Consider the following 25,179-nt stretch of genomic DNA (forward strand, 5'->3'; position numbering starts at 1 on the left):
AGTTGTATTGAAAGGGGAATTTCAGCAGATGTCATTTGTATATATGGGGAACCTAGTGAAATTCCCTCTTCATCACAACAGTTAAAGCTGCAGGAGCCCTGTCCTCTTTTGTATCTGGTCACTAGCAGAAAAGGTGGGTTTTTCTCCTTCTTTCAGTGCATGGCTGTGGTGGGTACAATGATGATTCTGATCAGAAGCATCATTGCAAGTACAGAACCAGGCTGTGATCCTTCTTTCAAGTTAATCAATCCAGAGTAAAATGTGGTATTTTGTATCTGCAGCATGGCCTTATGTCTGTAGCATTAGTATGGGATGGTCCCAATCCCACTGGCTCTTCATCCTTTGTACTCCTTTCGATCCTGTTTGTCCCAAATGAATTTAGCCTCAGAGAAGCCAGCCATCAATCGAGAGGCATTGTGGCCTTTTGTAAACTGACCACATCCTATTTGGGGATGGGGGAGTGGGGAGGCATATATTTGTATCAGATTTAAGGACCATTCTTGGCTTTGTTCAATCTGGGGAGAAATCATCTTCAGCTTTGAGTAAATTTGCATCGTGTTCAGCAAATCTTACACCATTAACTGAAAAGGTGTGCCACTTGATTCTCCTTCAAAAGCCAAGAGAAAAACTGCCATAGAGGGACTGGTCTTCCCAGTGAGGTACTTGCAAGTGGGGGAGCTGGGACTGTTGCCCCAGAGACTGACATTATTAGGGCTGGTGGGTCTCTGTGGCTCTCTCTCTCTCTCTCTCTCTCTCTCACACACACACACACACACAAAAACACACACACACACCCAATAAGATGTACCAGTTTCCCCTTTCCCCTTCACTTGCCCTAATTTCTCTGCTCAAAGCCCTGCTGTGCCAGTTTGAGGAAAATTCCCACGCTGTATCATTCCCAGAGTGGATCCCGGCGGACTGGCTGAGCAACATGGGATAAAGGTTGGTGACCAAGTCCTTGCAGCCAACGGAGTCAAGTTTGATGACATCAGCCATAGCAAGGCAGTGGAAGTGCTAAAGGGGCATACCCACATCATGCTGACCGTCAAGGTGAGGCCCGTGCTTACCAAATAATGGGCAGAGGCGGGGACAGGAAGGGTAGTAACCCTGTGAGAAGATGACACAGCGGCTCCATCATGTTGGGAGGTCAATGCCATGAGAACACCAGCATGCTGGCAAGGTCTCATGAGTCTTCCTGCCAGCACCTGTAATCAGTCTCTTTACAGCAAGGTGCATAACCTTTTTGGCCCCGAGGGCCACATGAAAAGCTGGGTGGCAAGTTGGGGGTGCATGCATATATGCACATACTCGTCCAATCTCTTTCCTTATCTTTCTGTTTCCTGTTGGATATTTCCTTCCTATTGTCTTTTATAACATCTTGCCTAATGAAGAGATATGGAGTTCTTTTTTGTAAATATGCACATTTTTTGTGATTTTTCATTTCGCATTACCCAAATACGATCTTATACTAAAAAAGGCATTATATTAAATGGGTTTTGGCATTTTGATTAAAGGTGTGGTAGCTGCTAGAGGTAGAAGGCAGACTCCTCTTATCACAGTGTTTAGCTGCAGGCAGGTATATCCAGTGGAGGCTGGTGGCTCTGATATTAGCGGTGCTTGAATCTGCTCTGGGTTTCGATCAGAATTCTAAAGAAACTATCCAAGGTGCAAACTAAAGATAGCTCCTTTAGAGTTCTGCCTGTTTCTGACTGAACCCTAGAGCGAGTTCACTGCCCCACTGACATCAGAGCCTCCAGCCTCCACTGGGCTTATCCCACCTGGCCAAGCTATAGCTTGCCAGAGCAGCAACAACACTGAATGTCCTTTCTTCCCATTTTACCAATGCCCAGTCATTTCCTCCCAAGATGCTGTGGGAAGGGACCCAGACTCTTGAGACGTGGCAGATACAGTTTCAGCTGGGAAGGGACGTGGCATTGGGGGATGCATTATTTATCAAAGTGTTTCTCCGCCTGGGATCGGGTTAGTCTCAGAAGACACTGCGCAGCGCTGGGCAGACAGCAAATGATCCCATGACGTTTTGTGTCTCTTCTGTCCCTTCCATCTAGGAGACAGGGAGGTTCCCGGCATACAAGGAAATGGTGGCCGAGTACTGCTGGCTCAACAGATGTAAGACACTAAAGCACCTTTTCTGTCTGTGTTGATACACTGGCTGTTGCTTTGCTAAGGCACATGAGAGCGTGGTGCAAGCTAAGTGTTCCCTCTCACGCCTTTCAGAAAATAACCCTATAGCCTCTCTCACACATGTGCACAATGAATGCCACATCCTTAAATAACTAAACAAAGCACACATAGAGACACAGTGGCCCAGGAGCAGGCGCTGTGCTGTACAGGCAAATTTTGCTGGATGTCAAACTCTTACATCCCAGGGGCTACTTTCACCCTAAGGACAGGATGCAGTAGCACAGATCTGTGTCTGTTGCACAAAAGAAACAAAGAAATAGCTGGATGAGACTCCCCATAATGGAGTTGTACAAGAGGGAAACACTCCCCCTCTGGCGCATGTGTGAATGTGAATCCATCAATGAATCACATCCTTTAAAAAGTCATAGAATGTTGTCAGAATCACAGAATGTTGTCAACTTCAGTGGGAGAAGTCATATTGCTCATTGCCATTCGTAGGAAGCTGCCATAATACTGAGTTGGATCATTGGTCTGTCTAGCCCAGTATTGTCAACACTGACTGGCAGCAGCTCTCCAGGGTTTCAAGCAAGAGTTTTTCCCAGCCCTACCAGGAGATGCCAGGAATTGAACCTAGGACTTTCTGCATGCAAAGCTGGTATTTTCCCACTGAGCTATGCCTCCTCCTGATATAATATATTCACTGGCAATATGTAGGGGGTAGCACCCAAAAAGTGAAGAGTAAAAGAAATAAGTGAGTCACAAATAATATGCTCTCTACTACTAGAGAGGTGTCCACGTCTTGAACCTAATCTGATTGCACACAGCAATGAGACTAGCAAAGGCTGCATTCTCTAGGTGAAAAATCACTTTTTCTCCGATACAAAGTATAGCACATTCAGTCCTAGGGAAATGCAGTATCCCCACAAGAAAAGCAGAGTCAAAGGAAGACATTTAGTCTGTTTGCAACAATGGACAGCAGCCATGTATTTCTTGTACTAATACTAATTGTCGAAATGGAAAGGCTCACTGCTCTCTTTCTCGCTCTCCATGCAGTGACCAACGGCAAGTTGCAGCAGCTGTCCCCGAACTCTGAATCCAGCTCCTCCGCGTCATCCTATTCCTCAGGGACCCCCTTCAGCTCTATCAATGGCCTCTTCATGGCCCCCGTCCCCAGCTCAGCGCCAAGATGCATGGTGGATGTTGGCATCTCCACTGAGCTGCCCGTCTGGAGCCGCTCCTCGGAGAGGGCAGAGGCTGCCATGCAGACTGACCCGCAGTCCGACAGGGCCTCCTTTTCGGGGAGCCTCCTGACCGAGACCCGCCGGATTGTGCGGCCCATGGAGATCCTAAAAGACACGGCCATCCGCACGGAGAGCTCCAAGGATCCCTTCCACCTGAGGAAGCAGCGACCCTTGGCCAGCAAGGAAGTGGCTGACCCCTCCCCCAAAACTGCACTCCTCCTGGCCCTCAGCCGCCCCCGGAAGCCCATCAAGAGATCACAGAGCTATCTGACCATCTGGGGTAGGTGCTGAGACATTAGTAGTAGTAGTAGTATCATCATCATCATCATCATCATTTTCGGAGGCACTTCTAGTGTGATGGGCAGCCACCAAGGCCCCCATCTCTAGAATGCCCTTTCCAAGGATTCCACTATATATATTGAGATGCCAGGTCAAGACCTTCCTCTTCCAGCAGTCATTTAGGACACAGAGCAACATTGGGGCCAACTTTGCCTCTGTGCCCCACCCACTCAGCATTTTTTGCTAGATGGGCTTTTTTGCCGTCTAGCTGGGGCTCAGTGGAGCAGGAGGGAAGGAGGTTGGGGGCGGCTGGAGGTTTTTTCATTAGCCAGTTCCCCGGTCCCGTCTCCACCCCCTTTCCCTCCTCTTCAAGGTTGTGGCGGCGCAGTTCTCATCACACCAGCTGTGAGGGGGATGGGAGTTCAGGCTCCTGGGTCCAAGGTCGTAGCACCGTCAATGGGCTGCGAAATTGCTCTCTCCATCTTTAATCTGTTGTTCTGATTATTAACTTTACTGCTGGTTCTTTAATGTTTTAAACATTTTAATATTTTCATTGTTGCATATATTGTTTGAGTTCTTATTTTATTTTTTTGTGTTTGTTTGTTTTATTATTATAAATCTTTCTGGTGTCATCTGCCAGTAAACCAGTATATAATTTTTTATTATTATTATTATTATTTACAAATGTAGACCAATGGTGGATGGCTAGTTCTCTATTTTGTGCCTAACTATTCTTCTTGCATTCCCCTCCCCATTTTAGCTATAAATTAAATATAACATTATTCTGATTTTAAAAATTAAGTGTGGACTGCTCAGATAATCTCATGGAGAGAAAAGAAGGAGGATAGGCCAAGGAGGAGGACATAAAAACAGCCATGCTGATTCAGACCAAGGCCTATCTATTTTTATTATTTATTTATTTATTTATTTATTTATATTCCACCTTTTGTCCAATGCTGGGCCTCAAGGTGGCATTACAAAATTTAAAACGTATACATTAAAAACCTATAAATAGAGATATACAAAAGTTAAAACTACATTAAACATATTCCAATATTGAAACATTGAAACATTTAAAAGGACAATTTTAAAAGTCCTTGGCACAGGTCCCAATTTTTCACCAAAGGCCTGCCAAAACAAAAAGTATTTGCCCACCTCCAAAAGCACATCAGGGAGGGAGCCAGTCTAGCTTCCCTGGGAAGAGAGTTCCAGAGCAATGGAGCAGCGTTCCCACCAGGGAACTCTCCTGCGTTCCCACCAGGCGCGCCTGTGACGGTGGTGGGACTGAAAGAAGGGCTTCCCCTGAAGATCTTCAAGCACGGGCAGGCTTGTAAGGGGGAATCTCGTCTTGCATCCTGTCCATGCAGTCCCCAGCCAGGACCTTTCCCCCTCCTTTTCATTCTCCAACTACACACACACACCAGCCCACACTTCCTACTTTTCCGGATCATCCAACTCACTGCACCGAAGCTTTTTCTGCAGCCTGATTTGAGAGTTGCTAAAGAGCTGCAAGGGCAAGAACAAGGCATCCTTGAATGTTCGGTGCAGCTGCCCCGTGTGGTGAGTTAACAGAACGGCAGCTTGGGAAAAGGTCTTCCAGGCAGTGAAATATTCTCAGGCTCCAGACCAGCCACTCCACCAAGACTGAACCACTTCAGTTTAGGCAGAGGCCTCTGTAGTTTCCTATCTCTTATCTACTGTCCCTTTATTCCTGCTTTTACTTTTTTTAATTAGTACTTAGTGGATTTTTAAAATTACTTTTCAGGATAAATTATCCTCCCAAAGCAGTGTACAAATCGTTAACAAAACAATATTGCAAATGTTTACAAAGCATACAAAAAGTTTTGCAAATTATTATCATAATAAAGCAGCAAAACAACAATATTAAACTAACAACAGCAGATAAATGATCATATTAAAAAATTGGAGAACAATATAAGAAGTACATAAAGCAACATTAAAAACAGCAGTAGCAGATCAAACAGTTATTAACAGTCAGTGCCATAAAATCATCCAAACGCCTACTGCAATAAAAAGTCTTTAGGCTCTCCCAAAGGCCAAGAAGGAGGAGGCCAAGTGCATTTCCCTTGGGACGATATTCCATAGAATCGGGGCCACCACAGAAGAGGCCCTGTCCTTGACACTTACCAGCCTAGCACCTTTTACTGATGGTCCAGAGAACAGGGATTCAGTTGCTGGTCTTAAGGCTCAGGCAGGTATATATCACTGCAGATAATGCTTTAGATTGCCTGAATCCAATCCATTTAGGGCTTCAAATGTTAAATGCCAACACCTTAAATTGGGCTTGGAAACAAATAGGCAGCCAATGTAATTGGTGCAGATAGGTTTAATAGAATACCCAGAGCCTACAAGCATTCTTGCTGCTGCATTCTGTATTAATTGAAGCTTCTGAGCCAGGGGTCCCCAACATGGGGCACATGGGCACCTGAAAGTATGTGGAGTATGCGGACTTCCAGATTTATTTATTTACTTACTTTCCTGAAATTTACAGAAATTCGTTCATAGGAAAATAAGCATGGTTCTGCTGAAACATATGCCATGTTGGAAAATATACATGCGGAAAAGTCAAATGGAATTGGGGACAATACACTAAATGTTAGATACTAACATAAATTACGTAAAGTGTTGTGAACTTCCTTATGGGATTATTTGCATATGTTTCTCCATGATGTGGGGGGATTTGAATCTGTTTGTGAACAGACACCAGAAGGAACAGTACTGTACAATCCATAAAACACACACGGGACAGATTTCACAAAAACCTGGACATCCCTACTTCATTGTCATCTTCTGTATGGTCACAAGGTCTTCTGGGGGGCGGGGCTGCAGAAATGTTGGTGCTAAGATGGGGGTTGCAGGCAGGACCAAATTTTATGTTATCTCATGGTTGTGAACTTCTGCTATGACTTCCTGGATTTTTGTCCCAGAGGAGAAATGCCAGAGGAAGAAGGAGAAGCCGGTATCCTCAGAGAAGAAAGCCACCCTCAAGCGCTCCAAAACCCTCATGAACCTGTTCTTTAGAAGCACACGGTCCGGGAAGCCAAGTTCAACAGTTGGGTCACCAGAGACACAGAGGCGAGCCAAGTCCCCAGCACGGTCTGAGGGGGAGAAAGGTAATGAGAAGCATCTTCTTTCTAGCATCCTCAAGGGTGGTCATGTGTCCTCTTTTACAGAGGACAATCCTCTCTTTGAAGGCATCCTCTGTTTGAAGGGCTGCCTGGTCCAAGTCTGGTTCAACAATCAAAACGATAAGAACTGTTTCCCATCAACAGTTAATCCTTGGATGGCAGGCCAAGCAGGCAGGCACACAGATCACCTCTTCACAGTCTTCCACACTATAGCAAGATGTTCTGTATTTCCATTTCAATTATAATAATTATTTCTAAATTTGCTTCTATACACATAAATTAGAATATGCACATTTTATACAAATTGGTGTCCTTGTTTTGGGGATGAAGCATTTCCTCTATTTTTGGCAATTCATAAGTGGCCTCCCTACAGTCATCTAGCTCTTGTATCTGGTGCAGCATCAGTCCTGCTTCATTGTAGGGATGCTGGATAAATTCGATACGGACTAAAATTAGTTCAGATTTCTAAGGATCCAACCTGCACTCTGGCCTCCCCAGGCTTCACGGAGTCGTGGACTTCCAGATTTATTTATCTACTTACTCTCCCAATATTTACATAAATCCATTCATAGGAAAATAAGCATGGTTCTGCTGAAACCTATCCCATGCAGGAAAATATAGATGGGGAAAAGTCAAATGGAACTAAATATTAGATACTAACATAAATTATATAAACTGTTATGAACTTCCATATGGAATTATTGGCATATTTTTCTCCATGATGTGGGGCGATTCAAATCCGTTTGTGAACAGATGCTGAAACGAACAATAACGCACAATCCATGAACACACACAAGACAGATTTCACAAAAACCTGGACATCCCTACTTCATTGTCACCTTCTGTATGGTCACAAGGTCCTCTGGGGAGTTGCATGATGAGGTGCAGCCTTTAAGAATAGGATTTTCTCCTTTATTGGTCAATAATGCAGACATGTGGGGGGTGAGCAGGAGCTGGTTCAAGATAAGATAGCAAGCTGTTGAATGTGTCTGCCAGTCAGCATGCAGGGGAAATCATTCTTCCAATGACCAACATTCATTGGCTCTTTCATTCATGGTGGATGAATGAAATGCTGTCATACAGGAGGAGGAGGAGGAGGTCCCAAATGCCTTTACTCTGGCCTAAAGCAGTCTCTGAAATGGCAGTCCTAGGCTCAGGCATGGAGGTCACCTCAGCAGAGGAGGCGGCTGTCACTCCCACAGCTGCATTTTAATTGCTGCAGTGGGAAAAGCTATCTAGAGAACCTGGAACACAGTGGCACGGGAGAATTGTATACTGGCACATCTTTTGAGCTGGCAGAGCTGGCCTCCCCAACCTACTGCCTTCTGGAGGCGTTGGACTGCAACTCTCACCATTCCCAGCCAACATGGATTGCCTGTACTGGCCTTCTGATACCAACTGTGTCAGTGAGACTAGCACAGGCAATCAGATTTGCAGGAATCCTATACGTGAGGGAATGTTTCGCCAACATGCATAACAGCAGATACAGTTTTTCCCTTTCTTCCTTTTCATCAGAGAGAACAGAGACCAGTCCAAAATGGCTGCCACTTTCTTCTCATCCGCCCTTCTTCACCACAGATTCCTAATGTCTTTGATCTTCCTTCCCCCATCCCCCATGCCTACAGTTAGCGTTGTACAGAAGTTTGTCAGCCGGACTCTGAAATGGGGTAACTGAACAGGAGTGTGGGCTGTGCCTTGGCCAGCAGCATGTGGCTCTGTGTGAGCATGCTTTTGAAGGTGTGTGTGTGTGTGTGTGTGTGTTGTAATTTTTCCAGTGACCATTTCTTCAAACCCTTTCCTTTTCACTTGTGAACTTACCATCTTCTAGCCAAAAAGGTTGTCTCAGGGTGCCCTCAATTGGTACAGAAGGGGCATTTTTGTACAATACCTAGAATGTAATTTACAGGTATGGGGTATTCGAGGTCCAAACACACATTCAACCATGCCTCTCACCAATGATCTTTCGGAAAGTCAGTGCCAGCTCACGGTTCCAACATATCAGGCAAGGCATCTGTAAGGATGAGCAGAAACAAATTGTGAAGCAGGTTTGACCGATACGAATGTGTCTGGATCCTGAGATTGACATCTGAGTCTCTTTTCTCTGTGCCCCCACTGAGTGATGTTTAGAGGGTGGCAATAAGAGATTGACCTTTACTGTGATAGCCCCACCCCACCCCCCAATTATGGAATGCTCTCCCCAGGGATGCTCACCTGCCACCAACTTTGTCATCTTTTTTCAATTCTAGGCAGAGACATTTTTCTTCTCCCAGGCATTGGGATAGTTTAATGGTTGGGCCTTGGTGGCTAGTTTTGTTGCTCATCCTTATGTTGAATGGAGAGATGGTTTTAAGCAGTCTTTTTGGATGGAAACATTTAAACAAACGTATATGGTTTCACCCACTTAATTGTGGGAGCACAGAGAGTGGCATTTTAGCCTAACTACCACCCTATGGAGTAAGTTGGGTTCCTTCCAGATGAGGCTTTTATTAAGCAATTTCCCTTCTTCATTCATGGAATTTTATTTGGGAGCCAGACATTGTCATCTTCCATTTGTAACCCTCCTGTCTTTTCCCACCCTGTCTTCCAACTTTTTTAAAAAAAATTTTTTTGCAGAAAATCCATTAAGAAGGGAGAAGGAATAGCTCAAAATGGGGCCTGTTCAAACAACACATTAAGCCATGCTTAGGTCACTAACCCTTTTGCAGCAAATGGTTAATGAGCATGTTTAAACTGTGGTTATGTAGCCACCATGGTTAGGAATGGTTCACACGACACGCTAAGTCATGGTTCACACGACGACATGCTAAGCCATAATGTTTAGCTCAAAATGCTTAACCAGTGTGGCTTAGCATGTCATCTGAACAGGATCATGATCTTTTGATTGGAAGCACTCCTAGGTTACACTCAGATATGATGACTTTCTCAAGGTTTCATAGGCTGAGTGACATTCTGAATTTGAATTCCCCACGTGCATTTGGAATCAGCATAATTGCACATGCACTATGGGTAACTGCACTTGCATGTGCATGCGCTGCAGGATTGTGACTCTGGACTGTGAATGCTGCTTTGTTCTTCCCTGATGCAATCCCTGTGTTGTGTGTGCACTGATTTCCTTGGTGCCCCCTCCCCAGAAAAAGGCCGCCCATTCACCTCTCTGGGCTCAAAGGCTTCAGTGCTGTCACCTCCCCAGCCCAACGGCAGTGAGCACCGCAAAGTCACTGAGAGCCACCTGCTGCTGATAGAGGACATGGCCAGGAAGCTGCTGATGGAGGACGAGGTGGCAGCAGTGCTGAGGCACTGCATCCGGGTAAGGAACCGCTTCGTGCCTGCCTTAAGGTCACAGTGGACTGATCTCTCTCTTGATTTAAAGTCTTGCAGCCACATAGGCTTCATAGTTGCCAGTTGCCTCATTCTGTCCTCAGCTGCATTACTTTGCACCCCTCTACACCAACACTATACTTTAAACCTCCTTATTTACTCTTGTGGTGAACCTCCCAGTAGCCAGAGGTGTTGCTAGGCCTGAGCCCATGGGGCCCCAGCCCCAGCTCGATTCTCCAAAGCCCCAAATATCCACTGGTGCCAATGGATGGTGTATGTTTTCCTTAGCTTAATTGCCATTCTGGGGGTGAATTTCAAGGGGGGTTGCAGATGGGGAGGGAAAGTTTAACTCTTTCCTTCCCACATGCTGGAAAACATTTTCCATTGGTTTGGAATGATCTGGATTGTGGTGCCAATTAATTGAGGGATGTCTTTTGAGATGATCTGGATGAGAAATTAATTGGTTGGCTTTGCCTCCTGTGAAATTTAAATAAATCCTATTAATTATTTCTAAATTGGCATCTATAGATATAAATTCTCATGTGCAGATTTATGTCCTCTGGACCTGGTCCCTGAATCTTTTAGGCGCCTAGCACAGCTTCTGCCAGTGGCATCAGCTTGGCCACTGTGTGAAACACAATGATAACCTAGATCAGGGTGGGGGACCTGTGGCCTTCCAGATTTTGTTGGATTACAGCTCCCATGATCCCTTGCCATCGAACATGCTGGCTGGGGCTGATGGGAGTCAGAGTTCAAGAACATCTTGAGGGCCACAGGTCACCCTGCCCTGGACTAGATTGACCTCTGGTCTAATCTAACAGTGTTCTTGAGTTTTCACTGACTTATGTTTCTCCCTGACCCTTAGTTTGGAGAGAGCACACAGCAACATGAGTTTTATTTTGTGTCCTTTCTTGCAACAAGACATTGATTGGCTGATTTGCCTTTATTTGAGCCTGACCTATGCGGGACATGTTAGGGCAGAGCAGTCATTCACCACAGCCTAGTATAGATTAGCATGTCCAGCAATCAGATAATCATTGCAACATTGATGGTTTTCCTGACACCATGTCGGCGACTTCCATTTCTTCCCCATTGGGGCTGGCCTTTGGTGTGCCCAGAGCGGCCACTAGAGAGAGCTCTGAACTAACACATGCTTGGATCTCATTACCAGGAATGCTGCTGGGAAGCCCACAGAGGGAGGCACTAATCTGTAGAGACCTTCAGCAGTGAAAGAGCGGATAGGGAGGGTTGTGTGGAGGGACAACTAAAACTAGGGCAGGGGGAGGACTGCTGATACTCTGCAGCAGCCCTGAGTCAGGTTCCTTTTTGCTAAGACTGTTTGATTGCTGCTGAGAACAGGATTACAATCCTTATGCTCATCTATCAGGAATTAAAAGCCATCATGTCTGCTAATAAAGAGTTGCACGTACAAACTTACAACACAGTCCTATGCATGTTTACATGGAATTAAGTCCCTGCTGTGATCAATGGGGCTTGCTCTCTAGTTACTGATTTGGATCCAAACCCAGACATATTTAAAGCAGACCCAATGATTTAGTCTTGACTAACACAAGTCCCATTGATTTCAATGGGGGTGCTCTAAGTATGAATAAATCTGGATCCAGTCGATTCTCAGGGTATCTTTACATTAAGAGGAAATCACATTGCTTACCCAGGTCATTTGTGCTTCCTGCCTTTTTGGCACAATTGTTATGGGCTTAATTACATGGGCAGAGAGGGGCGACCACATGGTTTGAATTGAATACTTCCCCTGCATTGAGACAGCACCATCTAGTAGCAGAAGATTCCACTTTTATTTTATTTTATTTTTTAGGAAGTTTCCACTTTAAAAGCAGTTCTTTTCATTGTGGAATTTGCAAAGGTTGCTGCGGGAGATGTCCTGGTTGTTCATGATGTCATTTAAAAGACCTGCAAACTTCCATGAGTGGCTAGTCATGAGCATGCTATAAACTGCTTGTATAGAGAAGCCCTTAGCCTCTGGAGTAGACTTGATGGTCTATTGTCTATACCCTCTTAAACCTCGAAGCCAAGGACAAACTACCGGGGGGCATAGTTCAATGGCAGAGCACATGCTTTGCATGCAGAAGATCCCAGGTTCAATCCCCGGCATCTGCAGAGAGGTCTTAGAAAGTCCCCTGCCTGAAATCCTGGAGAGCTGTTGTCAATCTGTGTCGACAGTACTGGGCTAAATTGATCAATGCTCTGACTCATTATAAGACAGCTTTCTACGTTCCTTTGAGGGATATCCAGACTCAAGTGGGAGGCACAGCTGCTGCGTTCATTGGTGGCCCACCTTTTCGGAGAGCTGGGCAATTGTGTAGTAGGTTAGGAATGGGGTGTCCCCTTGGCTACAGCAGGCAAGCTGCCCTTCCCAAAAGTGATTGACCAGTTGGGGCTCCTATTTGATCTCTGGTGACGTTTCCTTCCCCCACGCAGTACATCCAAGAGCATGGAGTGGAAGATCTGGTGAGGCCCCTGTTGGCAATTCTCGACCGTCCAGAGAAGTTGCTTCTTCTCAGAGATATCAGGTAGGAACAGGGAGGCAAGAGCAAGGAAAGCTGTGTTGGGAATGCAAGCAAGACTGTGACTCCTTCTGGCATAGTACAGCTAGATCATTCTATAGGGGGAAGGGAAGAGGTTGGAAGAGCTGGACATATTGAGCCTGGAGAAGAGAAGATTAGTGGGGAGAAATAATAGCAGTCTTCAGATATCTGAAGAGCACGCCCGGCCCAAGGCAGATCACCACCACTGCCTCCTCCCTCCCGATCTGTGCAGATCCAGGTGATGGATAGAAATACACAACTAAACTTCTGAGTATGACTAGGGGGACAGGCAAACATGGGAGGACATGCATGTTGTAGGGGCACATTGTCCATTGCTGTTCCCTGGGTTGTTTTGTTTTTTACTGCTCTAGAGCACCCTCCAGTTGTGTTGGACTACAACTCCCAGAATGCCCCACACCAAGGAAATCATGCTGGGTGTTGTAGTCCAACACATCTAGAGGTTACCAAGTTGAGAAAAGCTGTTCTATATGGTTCTTAAAGCTTTTGCCATGTTCTATCCCAAGAACTGCCACATTACTTGATCTTCGGATGCTAATCATTTCCTCTTTAACCTTTTGCAGGAGTGTGATTTCTCCCACGGATCTGGGCCGCTTTGACAGTATGGTTGTGCCCATAGAGCTGGAAGCCTACGATGCGCTGAAGAGCAGAACTGGCGGGGAAGGAGCCGGTAGGGTTCGCAAACAGGGAGGGGAGACTTTGCTCCTTCCCGCTCTCCTTTTATCTCGTGCTGTGATAGATTTGGGGACCTTTTCAATGGTCTCTATTAATTTATGGATGTTGGATATGGTTGGTGGAAAACATTCCTTCTCAAAAGAATTGCCTTCAGGAAAAGAACATTTCAATCAATTTATTTGTCCATAAAAGAACATTTCAGCAAAAAAACAAAAATACATCTCAGCTGAATCAACTTTCTTGCAAATTATCAGAATGTTGACACTACATGACATGTTTGTATTTCCATTCAATGCTCCTTTACAAACACATTGATTTTCAGGAACTGGAAAGGGTTTAATTTGCTCCCTTCTGGAGTGCAAACTTCAGGATTGTGGAGGCCTTCATGCAAGATGGCCTTAGTGGAATCCACTGAACCCTGGAACCAACTGGTGGGACTTGTGATCCTCTCGATATGCCTCTGACCTTCTTAGTGCTATGATGTGGAAAGGGTGGGAGTGGGCCCTTTGTCTATCTAAAGGCACTGGAAAGAGCCAGCTTTGCTAACCTCTGCAGCCAGCCTATTCTGAGTGTAAACCTATGAGTGCCAGCATGGAAATTATGTAAAGGAAAAAGAGAAGGCATGACTTCCAGATAGCCATAAGCTCTGGAAGCTGTTTCCCCACCCCCAAGAAATTAAGCACTGAGGGGGGAAATAGCCAGGAAGGAGGGCCTGCTGGGACCACCCAACATCACTGTGTGAAAGAAAGTGTAGGAGATAGATTGATTGATTCACTGACTTTCCTACGTTCACAGTGAGGTCACCTGCTCTCCGCCCAACACAGCATGAAACACCCCCGAAGAGACATCTGATCACCCCAGTGCCTGGTGAGTCTTTGTTGTCGTCCTCTCAACCCCCTAGGGCCCCTCCCCCCCCAAATTAAAATGTTTTACCTCTGATTCGGTGACTGTGATAGAAGACTTTGAATTCTAGTTTTGGAACAAGTTATACAGATTGCATGAATGTGTGCAACATTTCATTTGTATGCTGTGTTCCAGTTGCAGCGTTTGGATTTATGCACGATTTGTCTAAATATTTTGGCAGGCAGACTTGTACAGAGCAAAGGAGGATAGGAGAACCAAATAATCTAGCCCCACTGGTTCTATGAACCTGGGCAACAGGGCTGTGAAAGGCTTTGCCCTCCACCCCATAGTAGAGCCACTGCTCTTGAAGAGGAGTAGTGCTAAGCCCATTGGGCAGACTTGCTTTAAGCCAGCTCCTCAAATTTGGGACCACGAACCTATGACTATTAGCCAAACGGGGAGGGCCGTATTTGATTCGTGGGCGGCAGGGCAGTGCTACCATTAGGCAGGGTGAGGCAGCTGCTTCAGATAGCTGATTTGGGGTGTCATGAAAAGTCAGCAAATTGTTAGATATTTAAGGTGCAATCCATGCATGTTTAGACTAGAAAATGGTCTGGCTGGCTGGGGCATGCTGGGAGTTGTAGCCCTTTTTTTTTGTCTAAAACAAGGATTGTACCCTTAATTTTATTGTTGTTGTATTTTTACTGGCAGGGAAGGGTAGAAGTGCTTATGGAATTTTCCAGCTCAGTTACCAGAATAACTTGGTTGGATTTGGGTATTAAGCACCTTGGCTTGTGGGTGGAGAATGGAGGTGGCACCATTTGCTGCTCCATCTCAGGAAGCAAGATATCTTGGGCCACCCCTAGGGATGGGGGGACTACAATTCTGAGGATTATCAGGATGGGGTATACAAGAAATTTGGAGTAGTGATAATGGTCACATTCTGCGTTTCTGGTTGTAGATTTCAGGGGTGGCTTCCTTCTGAAACCAGTGACCAATGAGAAGGGAGAGGAGGACGAGGAGGACGAGGAGGAGGAAGAGGAGGAGAGAGTCCCGAAGGATGGGGTGAAAAGATTGCAGCTCTCTCCCAGCCCCAGAAGGACTCACCCCCGTCGCTACACCCCTCTTTCCGATGTGCCAGTGGATGCCTACACTTCCCATGGTGTCTCCTCCTCAGCTGCTGGGGGCAAGGAGCCCCGCTGGATTCTAACTAAGCCCTCAAAAACATCAACGAGCCCCCATCGCACAGCACCCACTCAGGAAGCATCGGCGCATTCCCTAGAGCAAGGGGATGGGCGGCCTGGCAGAGGGAGGCCTCGCACACCGAAGTCAAGCCGTGGTAAAGCCGCTATGGGGGGGCCACACGGAGAAGTTCAGCCTGCCAAGGATACCCTGTACTCTGTCATCAACAGGCCCCGCCGAGCTAGGCCCCTGCTCTCCCAGCTGTTCAAGGAGGTCCCAGCTACTAGCCAGGTGGGAGATGGAGTCACAGAGGGTCAGCTCCAAAATGGCCCCCATGAACTTAAGAAGGAGGAATATGAACTGGTGACCGTCAGCCTATCCAAGAGCAAGCAGTCTTTGGGTAAGTAGATGCACCAAGAGCCCTCTGACTTTAATGGGAATATGCATTCCTTGCAAATTGAGTAAAAAACAAACAAAACCCAAGCCCAGGGGTGGACAACTCAATCTGGGGGCCCAATCCAGGGTTTATTTTATTACATTTTTTATACTGCCCTTTTACCTTAGGCCCCTGGCAACCACTCAAATGTGTCACCCAAGAATTCCCCCCAAATGGAATTCAGCCATCTGGCTAAAAAACATTCAACACCCCTGGTTAGTCTAGCCCTTCCCCCTCTCAGTCCTAGCATTATACAGAGAGAGGCAGCTGATTTGGGGCATCCTGAAAGGGCAGCAAATTGTTAGCTGTTTCACGTCATTATATTTCTTCACTGCCAGGGTGGAGGAGAGTCAGTGGTGTGATGTACTGCCTCAGACTTGGGTGCCATGTACGTATCTTGACCTGAGGAGGGCGCCATTTGCTGCTCCATCTCTGGCAGCAAAGCATCTTGGGTCATCCCTGGAGCTGAGCAATTTCCTATAACTTTCCAAGTAAACAGCCATCCTGAGTTGTGCCTCTCAAACTGTGAGGGAGCAACAAGTCTTAGCTAGCAGAGTGAATAGATGAGATCTGAGATTGCAGTTCACTGAAAGCTGTAAAGGGGCACCGTGTTGTACTCAAATACTCCTCCCGCAGCCCCTTCAGAAACATTGGTAGCTGTTATAGCAGCCATCTCCAACCTGGGTTGCTCAGATGTGTTGGATTACAAGTGCTATCATCCCCAACCACGCTTGGAGTTGTAGTCCAACACAAGTCGAGGTTGCCAGGTTGGGGAAGGCTCAGCATTAAAAAGAACATTGATTGGGCAGTAACATAATTTAAAGGTTTTATGTTCACATGTGGTGACCCAGAATGTATTCCACATTTCCCTATGACAGTGTCAGCATAACATGCCTCTGCCACCCACCATTGCTGCCACCGTGCCCGTCACCCATTGCCACTGTGTCTCCCTGTCTCCCTCCCTGCCCACCTGTACTCTGGGTGATCTCCAGGGTCACCTCTCCCACAATGTCTGGCTTTGAGGAAGGACCCCTCCGAGCCAGCCATTTGGGCCTGGCTGGCCCTCTGAAGAGCTGCTCACTGCTCACTTTGAAAAGAGGCAATGAGGTGGGGAGTAGGGCTAAGAGATATGCTGGCTAAGGGGTGAGTGGGTGGGCAGTAGGTGGTGGTGGCAGGTCTTCCTGGTGGAAGGAGGAGCATGCAGTTTGCCACTTCTCACACTGCGCCACCCAAGACAGGGGATTCATCCTGCCTCAGGAGAGGGCTGAGCCTGCCCTAGGACAACAAGGAAAAGCCTAGAAATGTCTGTCTCTATTTTCAGTTGGTCCATCCACTTCTCCAATCCTGCTTGGAGGACTAGTAAACAGGGTGGTTAAAATGCATTTACAATGAGATTCCACCATAGATTGCCACAAAGAAGAAGAAAGTGGATTGGTTCCACTGTTTTTATCATTTGCCAGTTTCAAGTGTAGAGAGAGAAAAGAGAGTAAAGATACAATATTGGTCCTGTGGTGGTTGTCAGGCCTAAGGAGTAGATATGATGGTGGAATGCCTTCGATAGTGGGTCATCCATCCTACCTCACAAGAATAGGAGAAGCAAACATTATGCAGAGGTTTACGACAAGAGTATGGGCATAAGAAAGGCTGGATCACACCAAGTTGAAAGGCCATGGGCTGGATCCAGGACCTTCCTCCCACAAGAGGAAGGGCTCCACTAATGGAAAGTCACTCCACCTCCCACCACACACAATGCCATTCCACAGGGTCTCCTAACTTTTTGTGTAGTATTTTCGGGGTGGGGGGTGAAGAGGCTGCTACGGGAAGGGAGTCCACTTCCAGTGCAGCTGAACCAGCTTAAATCTGGATCCAATCCCAGACATGTGAAAAGGAAGCAAATCTACTGTGCTGTAGATGGCATCTTCTGATGTTCCAAGATGCTACCACACCTGTTGCCCCTACTTGCCAATGGAGAGGGTGAGATGGAAAGACACCATGCTGGCACTCACTTTTGTAGATGAACGGAGGTATTTTTTTTAAAAAAAAATACATAGGATCAAATCAGATGGATTTGGCAATTATGACATTGGCTCAGCTACTTTCTCTACTGGTTCCCATGTGCTCACAGTAAAGATGTCAGAGACATCCATAACAGATACAAATGAGTTCAGGTTTCTATGAAGCCAACCTACGGATTCTGCAAGAGACCAGCTTTTTCTGAGTGGTGCGGATTCCATGGACTTAAGGACTTGGGGTGGGGGGTTGTTGGCATTTTTTACTTTTTGAGGAAGGGATTTGCACACGTGCGCATTTGCAAACAGGAATGAAATTCTTATACATCCCTAAAAAAAAATCCAATTCCAGCAATATACAGAATGAAAGATGCCTGACAATCTGCAAAAGACAGACAAAATGGATTTAATTAAACCCGTACATGCCTCGTTGACATCTCCACTTTATGTTTCAGGGATCAGCATCTCAGGTGGAATCGAATCCAGATTGCAGCCGATGGTGAAGATTGAGAAGATCTTTCCTGGGGGAGCAGCATCCGTGAGCAGAGAACTGGAGGTAGCTGGAGCAGCAGGGAGGGAGGGAAAGGGTGGCCTTCATGGGAACCAACCAGCCCCATCCTGCTGCATAGGGGCCGAGACACCTGCCTTTATTGTGTCTCTCCTCAGCATCACCCATCCTATTCAAATACCAGAACAAAGCACTCATCAAGGGTTGATGGCCCAGATGTTTGCATAATAATTTTATATTCTTTGTCTCTCTGCTTGCTTGCTGCATACAGAGTTCTGCAGGATGGCGCAAACAATATTGCATCGTTTACTCTATCCCTATCCCCTTCCAAAAGGACTTGTGCCATCTAAAAGTACAAAGCAATTGCTTCAGAAACTCCGTGGGGAGCTAGGATTTGCACAGCCAGCTACTAACACCACCCACCCACCCCCTTGCCCAACCAGAGCACTCTCCCTCCTACTCCTGACACTAGCAGAGAAGCATCTTGTCCAAGGTCACACAGGGGAGCTTGTATTAGAGCAGAGAACAATCCGGTCTGCTCGCCTAATCCCCACACTCTTGTCTCTTCCCCGCTCCTCCTCCTCCTGTCAAAGCAATCTGGCTCTGTGCACCACAGTTCATGCAGCCTAATCCTATGCATGCTTACAACAAAGTAAGCCCTACTGAGTTCATAGGACTTTCCTCGCATAGGATTGTGGTCTCGATGTATGAAATTTTACCGAGCACCCGCTAAATTAACCTCTCTGTTCCTGTCACCATAAATTAATAAACTGCCTTCAGTGCAAACACCCTTTTATGATGCAATTAAAACTAACTGCACGGAATCTATTGCAATTTGTAAGAAATGAACCATTTTTTAAAATCTAAAATGTGTAACAGAAATGGGGCGAATGAGTTTTCCTTAGCAAACAAAAAATTAGTTTTATTGTGGGCGTTTTGCTTGTTGTTGTTTAAAGCAGTTTTCAACTGGTCAAATCCATCCTCAGGAATGCATCATATGAATTCAGTAAGGCTGCAATCCTATACCTGGATGTATATCTCAAGGAACGCAATGAGTAGATATGTACAGGATTGTACTGTAAATGTATCACGGTTTCCCTTTCTGCCAAGAGGAGAACATTTCACCAGCACAACCAGGATCTATTTATTTGTTTAGAGCATTTTTATCTTGTCTTTCTGCCTCAATCTCAGGCACACTTAACTGCAGCCATCCTTTAATCTATCTATCTATCTATCTATCTATCTATCTATCTATCTATCTATCTATCTATCTATCTATCTATCTCCTTTTCCCTTAGCTGGCAGGTAGATTTCATGATACCTCTTCAAAACAGACCCATTTCACAGCAGATAGTGCACCTTGGAATAGCTATCATGCAGAGCGCAGGGTGTGTGTGTGTATGTGTGTGTGTGAAGATCCAAGTTAACCACACTGATCATATTTTCAAGAAGGATCAAAACTTTCTAATGAGTCACCAACTCACATGAAATGAGCTAATTCCTTGACTCCAAAACAAAACAGTGCCATGGTGGCCAAGTCAGGAATCCTTCCTCCCTCTTCTGCATCGTTCCAACACTGTTGCAGCGTTCCTGTCATGGCAGATGGGTTGCATCTCCCATTTGACACCCAAGCCCAACCTTCTCTGCGTGGTTCTATGCTTTTAAAATGATCCCCACACCGCTGACAAAACCAATCTCATTGTGCTTTGTCTTATAATGAGGCTAGGGGCCCCGCAACGCGCATACACACACACCACATTGTGCCATTCAGGGTCCCCTGTGGCTCAGGGCGCTGTGCAGCATTTCACAAGGCCTCTGTAATGAGGCTCGGCGCTCACAAAGAGCCATTGTGGGCCTTGGCTGGCCTGCCCGCCCACCAGGCAACTTTTCATCTGTCCCCGGGAGCAGCTGTAATTAGATTTCCCCTATGGTGGCCTCTTTGCTTCAGAGGTTGTAGGCCCAGCTTGCCAGGTGGCTCTGATAAAAGCCTAATTGTCCCAGGTTGCATTGGCAGAAGGCAATGGCTAAAAACACAGGTGAAACTTCTCCACCAGTATTAGCAGGTGAGGGCTAAAGACCTACGGTGTGCCCGCCAGATGTTTTGGACTACAAACCCCCTAATCCATGACCATTGGCCACATTGACCAAGGCTGATGGGAGCTGTAGTCTGTGAGTGGAGCCCTTGTCTACCAACCCCAGTAGCAGAGACATCAATTGGGGGTTGGGATGAGGGGCACACTCTTTTTCTTCCTTTCTCTGTCTGTTTTTTGTTTGTTCGTTTATATTGTATGCAGAGATCCAGCAATTCTGTGAGTTCATGCTTCTAGCTTTTCATGCACATTGCAAGGGGAAATTGGTAGCTCCGTTAAAACTGGTTGTCCATTAATTGACTTTTCAAAGAGGAATCTGGCAAACCTCTGACAAACCCCAGGATTTCCAGAGCAGTTTGAAAATCACTGTTTGATCTCCTACTGACAATATAGAGGAACACATGTGTAAATAGGTATCTCCACCAATTGACAGTAGGGCTTCAGTCTTCCTAAAATTACATCCCATTTTGTTGTCCTTTGATGTTCTTCAGTAGTCATACATTTGCTCTTTAGGTACAGCACTCGGTAGCTCCACCTCAATCACATGTAGTGGGACTCTAAGGAACCCCAATTCTTCTCTCTAATTAATATGCAGGCCTCCACCACCACCCAAGATAATCATAATTGTTTTATCCCCGTACCTCACATGGGAAATACTATTGAACACTGTGTGATCTATGTAATATAACTACTAAATCACTGGGTACATCTCTATTAAACACCCAACACCAATACGTCAAGCAGCCTTCCCAACCTGGTGTCCTCCAGATGTTTCAGGCTTCTACTCCCATCAGCCCCAGCCAACATGGCCAATGGCCAGGAATGCTAGGAGCTGTAGCTTGAAATATCTAGAGGGCTCCAGGTTGGGAAAGGGTGACCTAGAGAACTGAAAAGGCTAGAGTTCCTAACATTTAGCTATGCGCTCTCTCTCTCGCTCTCTCTCATGCTCTGTCCATTTAGGTATTTTGTTGCAATTGTCCCATGCTACATCAATGTAAAGTTGCTTGCTGTAAAATCATATGCTTGGGCTGCCTGGGCTTAACTTCCTAACTCTTTTCCTTGGTCCTTTGCCAGGCTGGCTATGAGCTAGTTGCAGTGGAGGGAGAGAGCCTGCAGAACGTAACACACCAGCGAGCCGTGGATATAATCCGCCAGGCCTATCGCAACAAAGCCAAGGAGCCCATGGAGATTGTGGTGAAGGTGCCGAAGAAAACAAAGTAAATGCTGCAGTGCAGACAAAGCAACTTGCCCTGAAGAACATGGCCAGCTCAGAAATTCGAAAGAGCTCCAAGCCCTCTTGTCAGCATTTTGCCTACCTACTGCTCAGGAAGGAAATGGTACCGGTGAAGCAACCTGTTGGCTAGGTTAGTAAAATAACAAACCCTTGGCAAGCTGGGGGCTTAATGGAGCAAGTTAGAGCTTCCCACTTCTGGGGAGGCCTGGTTAGAGCAGCACCGGGGAAGCGCAGGCAAATGTCACCTGCGTCAGGTGCTCTGTGTTCAGAATCCAGCAACATCTGCTAATGATCAGCTAGCTGTAAGAAGACAGCTGCAACGAACTCCCTGCTGGGGCGAGTCGGCGTCACAGAGGGGAGAAAATGTTTTTGACAGGTGGGACTTTGTATGACTGGAACGGACATTTTTGGACGACAAGTAGAGCTCCAGTTAACAGGAGTCCCAAGGAAGGGCTATGAAGAGACCTCAGTATCTAGAGTTGGCACCTGGGTCAGTTCTACACCAGCCTGGCCTCTTTTTTGACACTTGGCTAACGGATTCAGCATTGGACAATGGCATGGTTTTAAACTCACCTTTAAGTGAGTCGTGGCGCTTCCTATGAGATAAAAATCCAAAGGCCCACAAGAGCATAAATGCAGCAAACTGGGCTTAATGTTCCCACAACACTTTCTTCCATTGACACTCTACTGATAAATCCACAGGGAGCTTGTCACAAACTGGCAGCAGCAGCCCTAGGCGGTGACGTTCAGAGAAGCAAGCAGGTGGTCTCCATTTCATCCGGCCTCAGAACCACTTTGCAATGTTGATGATGATACAAGCTGGGACGGGGATGGAGATTGAGGAAAAGGAAGATCCTGCTCTCTGTGGCCATCTCTGAACCCGATGGGGAGGATCCGCAGCCCGGAGTCGCCAGTATCCTAATGGCCATTTCCAAGCATGTGTCAGCTGCAAGTTCGGCTAAAGGAAAGGAATAGTCCTGTCTTCTTCCTGCCCTTGAGCTGAAGCTGCTATTTCAGACTGGAGATTATCCACTTCCCAAGGGACAGGACAAAACCTTCCCTCTGGAGCCATTGCCAGGCATTATACAAGATGCTGCCGTGTGCATTTTTCAAGGTGGCAGTGGCGACACATGGTGCGTTTGGACCCAGTTTTTATACGAGCAGGAGTGTGTGAGTGCAAAGCACCCTCCGTTCTAGAACGGGGACTGAGCCTCCCTCCCTGCTGCTCCTCGTCCGCCCTCACCCGTTCACACTCGACCTTCCTCCCTACCATCCCACCACCACGTGGCTTCTCCTAAAAACACAGACGTGTCTTCTTCATTTTTTTAATTCACACTTTTCTTTTGGTTTGTACAAGAAATTTACACAGCTTGGAAAATATACAATTTCAGAAATAAAGTAAGAAAAAAAAGAAAAGTAAAACACAACATGGTGCTAAAAGAGGGAGAGGATGGGGGGAGAACTAGGGAAGAGGGACAGGTTAGCAACAGTCACAGGAATGACATGCACCAAGCTTTTCCTTTGGTCTAGTGATGTGTTTCCCCCACCTACCTGCTCCTGTAAGTATGGGCGGCAGGGCAAGAATAACTAGGGGTGGGAGTGCGGGAAACCGGCCCTTCTCTTGCAATGCACAAAATCTCCCAAGTGAGCACGGGAGCTGTGAACTCCCCCCTGCAAACAGTCCAAAGCTCTAGAGCTGGAACCCACCCTCCCCAGCACCTTGAGTCTGATCCTTTTTTACATGCAGAAGAACAGGAGCTGCAGAAGCTAAGGTTAGACCAGGCTGGCAGAAAGCAGGTGGTCTCTAATCTAGCAATGCGACACCTATCTGCAGAGTGTCTTAAACAGGGTGCTGAACTATGCTGGATTTTGGCTGCACCCTGGCCACAACCACTCCAGGAGAAGTATCCCTGTTCAGAGTTTACACAGCCAGAGGGAATGGGCTAATGGCTTCTAGCCAACTTGGCGTGGTGGGCACATCACATTCTAGCTGTACACAGTGGAACTGGGGTGGGGGGAGTGAGAAAGCCGGGACATCCAAGCCCCGTGCGCTCAGAAATCTGTCCTTACACATTGATTGGATTAAAAACCTATTTCTGTTCTGAGCCCTGTTGCTCAAACAAACCTGATCCTGACCATTTCTGCCCTTCAACCTCTTGGTAACCACAGGGGTATGCATTCCCCTGCCCCATTTAGTGAGCTGGAAGAGAAGGGGCACCTCTCTCCATCAGAGAGCTTTCCCCTTCAGAGATACCTGGCTGCTTCATCTGACTCCTCTCCATCTGGAAATGGCTTTTCTGCACCCCAGGAGACAGAACATCTTCGCTGGTCTTTTCTCTTCTGGGCACCCATTTCAGGATAAAGGGAGGGATACCAGCTAGAAAGCTCTTATTTGAAATATCTCACCTCCATTCCCCTTCAGGAAGCTAGTGGGCACCACAGCCTTCTATTGAATGAGGAAGGTCTCCACAGCAGGAGAGGAGGACACAGGTTAGCACTATCCCCCACCCACCCCCACCCCACCCCATCCCACCCAGAAATGCTTCCCTATGAACCAGAGTCCAACTGGAGAAAACCTCACTGGCCACTTGAAGTGGAAGGTAGGCAGGAAGTGAGCAATAGGGCTGGACGAGGCACCTATTGGACATTTCCCACATCTCAAACCAGCCAGTAAGCCTGGCTCAAGCATGAATTAACAGGCAGTTTTTAAGGAAGTGCAGTTGTGGAAAGTGCGCTGGATGGAGCAACTCTAGTGTTCTATTCGGTGTTCCATTGCCCTCAAGCCAATCACAAAGAAAGGTAGCTAGTTGGACCCAGCACTGTCTAAGGGGCAGTCTGGATTGAAAACAGAGGCCTGGTACGCAAAAGAGCCAGGAGTCAGACTAAATCAGATTTGGTAAGGAGAGACAGGATGGAGGGGAACAAGGGTGCCTGGAGAACGGAGCTTCTGAGAACCAGAAAGGGACACTATACATCAGCCTATACACATCATCCATGGGAAATGGAAGCCAGCATCCCCGGCCAGCAGGGTGCTCTGCCAGCCAGGCCTGAAAGGAAAGCAACAGGGATGATCACGATGAGGGTGCTGCAGGTAGATGCAAAAACAGCTGCGCTGGGCCCTGCAACCAGCTACGTAGCCTGCAGGATACAGATATGGCTGAGCGGAAGAGCACATGCTGGGGGAGGGTGGATGGTGGGAAATCTAGACCCAGGCAGCAAGGTAAGGAAAAGGCACTCTCAAATTAGTGGGTTCCCAGCCAGCAGCAGGGAAGAGGAGGACATCCCAGATCCCCTTGCAGCAAGGACTCCCCAGGGGGGTGGGAGCGGAGGGGGGATGGCTGGCAAGAGCAGATGACTTCGCAACCTCAACAGGATGGGCCGGCTCTGGAAAGGCATCCCCAGCCTCTAGGGAACAGAGTTTGGGGACAATCTGGACATACAGGTGGAGCTCAAATGTTTGTGGAGGTCCTATAAAAGCAATCATTTTGGTA

General features: G+C 46.8%; 1 protein-coding gene across 1 annotated transcript in view; it reads left to right on the forward strand.

Moving 5' to 3' along the window:
* Positions 1 to 21,675, forward strand: part of PDZD7 (PDZ domain containing 7) — a 29,733-nt gene extending 8,058 nt beyond the window's left edge. The window contains exons 5-15 of the mRNA XM_063132560.1: positions 903 to 1,050; positions 2,067 to 2,127; positions 3,196 to 3,663; positions 6,611 to 6,796; positions 9,943 to 10,118; positions 12,587 to 12,678; positions 13,275 to 13,366; positions 14,182 to 14,253; positions 15,191 to 15,811; positions 18,312 to 18,412; positions 21,529 to 21,675. Coding sequence (XP_062988630.1) covers positions 903 to 1,050; positions 2,067 to 2,127; positions 3,196 to 3,663; positions 6,611 to 6,796; positions 9,943 to 10,118; positions 12,587 to 12,678; positions 13,275 to 13,366; positions 14,182 to 14,253; positions 15,191 to 15,811; positions 18,312 to 18,412; positions 21,529 to 21,675 — 2,164 coding nt within the window. The remainder of the gene's footprint in view (positions 1 to 902; positions 1,051 to 2,066; positions 2,128 to 3,195; positions 3,664 to 6,610; positions 6,797 to 9,942; positions 10,119 to 12,586; positions 12,679 to 13,274; positions 13,367 to 14,181; positions 14,254 to 15,190; positions 15,812 to 18,311; positions 18,413 to 21,528) is intronic.
* Positions 21,676 to 25,179: the final 3,504 nt, after the last annotated feature.

This window comes from Elgaria multicarinata, chromosome 8, assembly GCF_023053635.1.
Source record: "Elgaria multicarinata webbii isolate HBS135686 ecotype San Diego chromosome 8, rElgMul1.1.pri, whole genome shotgun sequence".
Lineage (NCBI taxonomy): Eukaryota > Metazoa > Chordata > Lepidosauria > Squamata > Anguidae > Elgaria > Elgaria multicarinata.